The sequence below is a fragment of the Prosopis cineraria genome, unplaced genomic scaffold, assembly GCF_029017545.1.
Source record: "Prosopis cineraria cultivar Desert tree isolate PC_DT_omini unplaced genomic scaffold, ASM2901754v1 PC12, whole genome shotgun sequence".
Classification (NCBI taxonomy): domain Eukaryota; kingdom Viridiplantae; phylum Streptophyta; class Magnoliopsida; order Fabales; family Fabaceae; genus Prosopis; species Prosopis cineraria.
In genome coordinates, this window is record NW_026555343.1 from 8,107,971 (window position 1) to 8,116,807 (window position 8,837).

Here is an 8,837-nt window from a genome sequence, read left to right on the forward strand (position 1 = left end):
AAACACTTACTATGCTGTATCTTTCTCTCAATAATGAAGGCTGGATTAAATTGCTTCTTAATAAATCTGATGCTATTAGTAACATCTCTTCTTGGCCTTCTGTGTTCGCAATATCCTGTTATGGATCAATAACTTCTCTTAGAATCATTTTGGAAGGGAACAAGCTTTGGAAATTTGAGATTCTATAACAAAAGTGTTTGCCTTTGTTCTTTCCACCACCTACTCATCGATCAAGATATTAGAAAGCTTTTGGACAACTTCAACAATTGTACTATTAAAAAATGTGGTCCACATGGCTTGTTTGTTCCCGCTGACTTTTCTTCTTTTAATATTTCTGATTTACCCCTGACATTGTAAACTTTAGTGAATATATGGATGAAAATGGACTTGGAATCAGGTCCAAGGATGTTTTCCCTATTTTTTCCTGAACTAACTAATTAAAAGATGGATAATGAGATTGGAGAAAAAAATGCTTTTCATTGGATGTATTTACATTTATTGATCAATTACAAAAGGATGTTTGAGTAGAACAAAAAAAAATGACAGAAAACAATGACATCGTGCTATCTATATTATGTGATCCCATCAAGTAGGATAGAAGTTATCATTGTCAATCACAAAAGGAAAAATAGTCCTTTGTACAATAGGAACCTTAATCTTAAAAAAAAAAAAAAGAATCTAAATAATTATGCGCAATGAATTGTTGGTCATCTCATCTGGGAGCACCTTTTGAGCTCTCCTTTTTGATAGATATCCTTCTTAGACAAACTAACAATACCTGATTGTTCCTCAACCTTTTTTATGAGAAGCTTCAGTAATGGAACCTTTGATAGAGTTCTACAAGAACCCACCATGATCAGCTTTTCTGTGCACATTTAGAAGCTTAATCTCAAAAGACAAGCCACATGCATAAAATAAATATACAGTTTATAAAGAAGTCTAGTGCATGCACGACAAAGTTGCACTCTTAGAAAAGTAAATAAAAACATATTTGAATAATAGAATTAGAATTTTTTTTTCCAGATCAAAAATTTGGCAAAAAAAAAAATTCCATATAGTGAAGGTCCACACTAAAACTTACAAAGAAGACTTGTACATCAAACTATTTCATTGTCCGTGCCTCTTTTGGATATGTACAATTTTCAACATACAGTGTCTAAAGGGTCCAGCGTAGTGTATTCAAGTACTTGAACAAAATTTAAAACTAAAACAACCATAAAAAAATCTTAAGAAATTGGTTCAAAATGCACCACAAAAAATTTTCGGAGATAAAATGATTAACTTTTAAAAGTCCATACAAATCTTTTTAGCCAATTTTTTTGTCTAATTGTAGGTGAGGTGTTACAGCAAAAAGCATAAAATACCTTGCCACGTGTGAGAGCCACATTTATCCTGTGCCAGTCTCCAAGCAAAGAAGTACAGCTTGATGGATTTTCACTGGACCTCACAAAAGATACTATTATGCAATCTTTATCTCTACCCTGGAGAAGAGGAGAAAACCAGATCAATGACACTTGCATTTTCTACAACAAAATATTTTAAAAAGAAAAGGCAGAAACAACTCAGTGACGCCTGACATAAGGAAAATGCTAAATTGTGAGCCCCTTTGTTTAAACTTAATAAAAACAAGTGATTTTAATTAAGCTACATGAGGGAGTCATTGGGAGAATTTTAAATTGAGAGCCCATTTATTTAAACCCATTATGTTTAACTCACGGTTCTTCCAAAAACTTCCTCTTGTAGCTTAATCAAAATCACTTTTTGTTTGTTAATATTAAACAAACCTGCCCTGAATTACACAGGAGAATTAATTGTACAACAGTAGAGTAATGCATGCTAGGCCTCAACATATGCCAAAGACGGACCTGGTATTTGTCAATGGTATGAATCTCCAACGATGTCATGCAAGCAGCTTGACGGATGAGGTTTGCCTGGGAATTGTAGGGAGTAATAATGCCAACATGTTCTTCTCCAATTCCATTTTTTATTAGTGCCTTAGCTATCTACATTACAAACAGGGGGAAAAAATTTATAGCAAGTCAGATGGCTTGAATTATGAAACAAATTGCGGCCAAAAAAGGAGTAGATTTATCGTCTTGAGAGACATACCTCAACAATTATGTGAGCTTCAACAGGGTTATTTATAGCCTTCTGTTCTCTTGCCTCCATAGCGGGCAATTTATCTAAGTTGGAATTAAATTAAATTTCCGTTAATTATTCTAAAATGACAATGAGCATACATGATTAAAGAAGAAACATCATCTTTACATACCAGTATCAATAAATATCACTGGCCTGCATGGATTCAAAACCTGTATAATACAACATAAAAAAAAAAAAAGGAAAAGTTCACATCCTTGTAAATATAGTCAATTGTGAAGGAAAAATCAGCTTTTAGAGAAAATTGTTTCGGTGACTTTAAGTTTACACAAATCTAAATTTTTTCTAACCCCTGTGAAAGGCAACAAATATAAAACAACGCTTCCTGCAATTTGAAGATTGAATATCACCAATATTCTATATGGAGTCACTGGCTTGCTTAGCCAAGTCCCATTTGTGTACTTATAATTGATAACTTGGAAGGATGTATAAAATTTCAGATAGTACAATCAAATCCAACTAGTAAACATGCTCATTGTAATCTAAATGATACACACTTCATTCTAGCAGTCCCTAAGGTTTGCTTAATATCAAGCTTCACCGTCACAAAGAAACACAATATAACAAGAAATGCCAAACAAAAGCCTACTTCAGAGTTGAGTCAAAGCCAATCCATGGAGTCTCCAATCGCTGTTTAATTTTCCATGCGAACCCTTCATTTTAGGAAAATATATTGTTGCATTCACTTCAGCACCCTACTATCATTAGTTTCTTACCAGCATTGGCCAGTTTATGCTGTTTTAGATAAGCATCAAACTACCAGAATTTCAGTCAATATTATGTGCCTCACTATTGACAAGTGAGGACGAGAACTATGTAGCAAGGCAACTCTTTAACGAATTTCAAGAGTTTGCATTTGCATCCACGGAACCCGTACACATGCAAAAACAATTGACCGCCAAAAAGAAAATGAGGCAAAAACTCTTGAAGACGGTCAGTGTTGGAAAAAAGAAAGGTAAAATCAATGATACAAAAGAAAGATCGTATGGAAAGAAAATTAAAAATAACTTCCATCAATGAGAAGCTTGTTGAATAAATGAAATCCTGTGACAAATGTAAATCCATCAAAATTAAAACAATAAGAACCTGGAAGATAGTAGCCTTACATTTTTTAGCCAAGGCAAGGCACATTTTAAGGTAGAAAACGCAAGTTTTGCATTGGCAATCTCAGTGGAACCGCACCTTAACCTATCACCATATATCAAGGCATTTGACAGGTCCATGATGCCCTGACACATACGGTACTGTATTTGTTTCAAATTAGTAAATAATTACATAGATAATGGAAGTAAAAGAAACAAATGTTTTTAAAATCATAAAAATACCTGACTCTGTAGTGCTGAAATTGCTTGTGGATGTGCTTCTGAGAGCCTACAAAATAAACTTATCCCCAGACCATTCTCTCGAGCCTCTGCACTCTAGGAATTATTTGACACAAATTTAAAAAGGTTACCACAGTTTTATACCAAAAGACATTAATAATAATACAAGGCCAATACCTGGACGAGCGGAGGAAGTTGATAGTGATCACCCACAAGTACAAACATTGAGGAAAACATGAGAGGGCCCAAGGACACCTGACAAAGCAACAATTTGCAGCAAATTTATATCCAATTGTTTAATTGTTTTAACTGAACATCATCTTATTGGGAACCAGTTTGTCACTGAAACTACAGAAGCACAATTTCAATGAAGAACAGAAGCAAGCATGAAAAGTTAGTGTTGCATGGACAAATGCATACACATGTAATCTAACACAAGCACGTAAACAGTGTACGAAACAATATTTCATCTTCAGGCTATGTTATGGACCCATTTATCCCCTCATCCCAGGTATCTCACCCAAGTAAAAGCAGGATCTAGTCCCTGATGCCCGGTAAATTCAGGGAAGCTTAAGAACTGTTCATGGATGAAGAGGAAATAAAGAATACCCCATTTTTAACAGCTACATCAAACTGGCTTGCCATTTTGGTAAATTGTTTCAAGATGAATACATGTGTTCAGGGACAGAAAGGACACGAATCAGTTTCAGGGGCATAAAATATTTCTACTGAGTTTAAAGGTCCTACAGGATCCATTTCTGTTCATGGGTTCATCTGAACAAAAATTTTAAAACTGTAGTTGTACATAGAGTACATGCCACTGACAAGTATCTCAGGTACTTCAAAAATATAAGAAAGTAACATGTAACATACTGGTAGAGTTGTCTGCCCAGCTTCGTCCATAACGCATACATCAAAAGTCCTGTTGGCAAGCAAGGGACTGGTGATGCCCAGACATGTAACTGCAACTACTTTAACTTGTTCTAACCTTACTTTGATCTCATCAACATTTTGTACATTTGTTGCTGTCAATTGTGACAATACTAAGTAAAACTACTACACCAAATCATGAGGAAGAGTAAAAACAACTAATCAGCCAACCTGAAAGGCAGTGTCCTCTAACCTCCTCATGCACAGCTTCATGTCTTCCAATACGGACAAAATCAATTCCCTACAATTTAAGTTCCACCATGCTATGAATGATTACAAGGAACCACACTGTAATATAGTGAATTGGATAGTTTTAGAATATAATGCAGAGGGATGAGCATTAGTGTTAGAATAGTGAGTCTAGCAAGTAATCAACAAACTTATTTAACGACCCAAGGATTTTTAAAAAATAAAATTCATCTAGCACAGCATAAATGAATGTATAATTTCAACATGTGGGCTTATGCTTAGCCTGGTTTCAAACCCAAGCAAATGAAGGAGTGTATTAGAGATATAGTATTTAAACTCATGATCGCATTCTAACAAGATCACAAGCTTTAAGAAGCTACGATAAAATGAAAGCACAGATACCTGAGCTTTTAATTTGATAAGTAAATTATCTACAGCTGAGTTTGTATAAGCTGTCAGCAAAATAGTTGTGCCTCTGATTAATAATGCTTTCACAGCATGAACCATAGTTGATGTCTTTCCTGTTCCGGGCATTCCTAATATGAGTGCGTAGTCCTTTGCAGTAAGAATCTGATAATTAGTAGCAGAGTAGAGTCACAAAGAAAGGTCAATTCTTTGTCAAACTGCAAAAAAGACTTGATGAATAAATTCAGGGCATGAATGAAGGAAATTCAGATTCAATTGGAACCTTGAGGATTGATCTACGCTGATCATCATTCAAACTCTTCTCTGACCACACATATGATATTGCTGGGTCCTGACTGAGCACAGATCCACTGTCAAATTTAGGAGCCTGCGGGCAACACACCAGCAGGAGGACAGAATAAGTAGCTAGTAAAGCTAAAGTTGGGAGATTGTACATGATAGCAGTAACTAACCTCAAGATCAACAATCATTTTCCTCAGATGAGTACTTCGAGCATTTTGCAGAAAAAGCTGTACTAGATTAAACCTTTAGGGGGGAGGAGTCACAAATGAATCATACAAGTATATTAATTTGAATACTGGCACACGTCTTGAAAATTGAGATTTGAATAAAGCAATAACCAGAGAAGCACCTCATAATAGCAAATGAAGTCACACCTTCATCCTTATCAATTCTCCAAACCTGTTTATAGAGATCTTGGCTAGTGGAGGTGCTTCCAGGAATCCGCAGGCGCTTTGAAAAGGAAACCTAGAAGATTTAAATAAACAAACAATCGTCATGTTGGTAAGACATAACTGTATCAGCAAGGATTTTGCTTCTTCTAATCCTTGCAATGCTTTAATAAAAGAGCAAAGGAAGTAAATGACAAATGCAAAAGCGCAAGAGGATAAATGATAAAAATCAAACAGACAAAAGTAATATACTCACAGAAACATGGGCATGACTAATATCTGTAATCACCCCACTGGCAATAGCTTGACGGCTAGATTCAGTGCTCAATATCTAAAATGTTAAACAGAATAGACAAATAATCAATTAACAGCATGGGACAATTAGTGAAAAATAATAATATGCATAATCCTTTGCAAAATAAGTTAATATACTCATTTTTTTTCTGGGAATTAAACAATAATCTCGTACTAGCTAAACCATCAATGACAGACTTGTAGCCAATCAAAATACAACCTGGGGTAAAAGAAAAAGCATAATGACATGAAACCATGGGCTAAAAGCAGAAAGAGGGACAAATGATTTCCAGGCTTCTGTTTGAGCTTGGATTTGATTATACTTCACTGCTTCATGCATGTTCAATGTTATTTTTCTTGAAATAAAGATGTGAGTCTCATCAAATCATCAAAAAATAATAATAACGATAGAGACATATCTCAATTGTAGCTGAAAATCACAAAAATAATACCAGCATTCACGTCAAATATTAATCTGTCTGCAATCACAAGCTTTTGTTTTGTGTGGGGAAAAAAAATTGGATACCATATATCTCATTCAATAGATTAAAAGAAAGAGGAAATAACTCGCACCACATAGTCTCCACTTCTTAGTTTCAGATCTAAATAATTTGCTGTAGCTTTAGAAGGATCGCCATCTTCAGATAGGGAAGATGGACCACATCGTACAAAACGATAAATGAAACAATTATCTTTAAGAGATTTCTGATGTGGAATATTATTTGAAGCATCAAGGATGACAGAAGAAAGGCCAGTACTGTTCTGACTTTTAAAAGCATGTGATCGCCACATCTCTTTCTTTACAAACTGCAAAAGTGGAGTGAGAAATAGACATAAAGAACTAATATAAAGAACACTGCTAACATAAACATAGAAGAGACCTCAGGGGAAAGTATAAAGAACACTGCCTTAAAAGTTATACCTCAGTCTCTTTTGCTTCTAAGTCAATCAGCCAATCCCAATGGCAGAGGAACTTACAATAAGTAGATGAAAGGTGATTAGTATGTGAATCAAACACATCTCCCAATCCACTACTCATTGCACTTCCTCCTTGTACCTTAAGCATTTCAAGATATTACACCAGAAGATGAACAAATAAGCACATTAACAAGACAAAAGGCTAACACAAGATATGGTATAAGATCATGAAAAGCTTGGAATAAAAACAGTGTCACAAGATCAGAATATTGAAACTCAACACAAGCCATTTTGATTTTATTGGAATAGTATTTATTCGTATCTTTTTTTATTTAGCTACTCTATGGACTATAGACATCCACATCAGCTCTATCATAACTAACTAGCCTAAATCTATTTGCAATGTTTAGGCCATTGGCACTGGTCAGACCACGGTCAAACCATTCATGAATAAATTAATATATTTTAAATAATATGCTTATAATAAAAGAAATGATCTCCATAATTATAAAAACGAACAATCCATAATCTTCATTCAAAATGTATATATACTTATTTTATAACTAAAATTAAACTAAATAAGTTTACAACACAAGATATCTAACTTGTATATAGTTATTTTATAATTTATAATTTTAGAATATATACACAATTTTTTATCTAGTTGCACCCATTATTCTTCCTTTCACACAGTTTATTAAGTATAGATATGCAAAAATCATAGCTTAGAAATATGGATCAAACTCGTTAAATATATATATAATATATATATATGAGAATGGTTTGACCAGTTGACCAACTGGTTTTACGAGTCTTGATGAGTTATTCCTTCCCTGAGTTTTCCCTTTACATCAGATCGGAGAAGTACCAGTCAAACCAACCAATTCAGTCTGATTCTCTTAACATTGCTATCACAAATAAATGTAATTCTAGCCTCCCTTTAAAAGGGTTTCAAACACATTATCTGTTTCTTTTATTCTTTGAATTCCATTGCAAGCTACTTTATTTGCCGAATAAGGCTCTAAGTTGCAGAGCATGATAGATCTCAGCCCTGGTGAACCAAGGCACCCACAGAGTTTGATGCCAGCTTCAGTGAAGGAAAGGAAACAGTCAAATTACTTCCAAAGTCAAAACTCATGAAAACAATGACTGCAAAGAAGAATATGACAAACCGCGTCTACTGACTCATCAATATAGGCCTCCTGAACTCCCGCCATGTGCATGGCATGGCATGCATGAACTGTTGCAACTAACTTGAACACCACAAAAGCCTTCTAAATATCCTTCCTCAAGCCTTTGATGTAGCAGTTAATAACCATGTTCTCTAAATATCTAGTTCCTTTACAAGCTCATCAAGCTTCCCTAATAATCCTAAACTGATCCATCTTATTGCATTTCATGATTTCAAACCATCGATTCACATCAAAAATCGAGCCTCAAGGTGCCTGATATATTCAACCCAAGTAGGTTCAACAGATCAATGCTTCAAAGAATTGATGGGCCACTTCAACACTATCCTTTCTAAATGAATGCTCGGGTACTTAATTCAGCAGGCAAGAGGTGTATTATCCATGTCAAAGTACTGAAAGCACAGATAGGAAAAGCCACAAAAGCCTGTTCAGTCAAACTTCAAATCTCAAATGACGGTGCTTTGTTGATGGTGTATCTATGTTCTAACTTCTGTACAAACCATTAAAGGAGCCAGCCTGAAATAATGGAGTTGCAGATCCTTGATTGTTTCTGAATGTGTGGTCAATTTATCCACCATGACCATTCTTACTATCACCGACAAAGCAATCTTCGATGCCACCACTACCATTGTTGTTATGATGCAATTGATGACTTGCTTCCGCTCAGTGATGTCCACCAAATTCTGGTCTAACTTTAATAGAGATATTAAAAGGGCTACGCCCAACTATGATTGAGG

The 8,837-nt window shown here is 34.9% G+C and overlaps 1 protein-coding gene across 1 annotated transcript; it reads right to left on the reverse strand.

Moving 5' to 3' along the window:
• Positions 1-540: 540 nt before the first annotated feature.
• Positions 541-7,200, reverse strand: LOC129289046 (DNA replication ATP-dependent helicase/nuclease JHS1-like). Its single transcript, XM_054925871.1, is given in 18 exon segments — positions 541-837; positions 1,365-1,481; positions 1,866-2,003; positions 2,110-2,183; positions 2,273-2,312; positions 3,267-3,404; positions 3,486-3,578; positions 3,660-3,737; positions 4,356-4,507; positions 4,584-4,653; positions 5,004-5,171; positions 5,290-5,394; positions 5,480-5,552; positions 5,659-5,774; positions 5,955-6,029; positions 6,566-6,799; positions 6,915-7,061; positions 7,063-7,200. Coding segments are annotated over 18 exon segments (2,004 nt in total). The 3' UTR covers positions 541-789.
• Between the last annotated feature and the right edge of the window lie 1,637 nt (positions 7,201-8,837).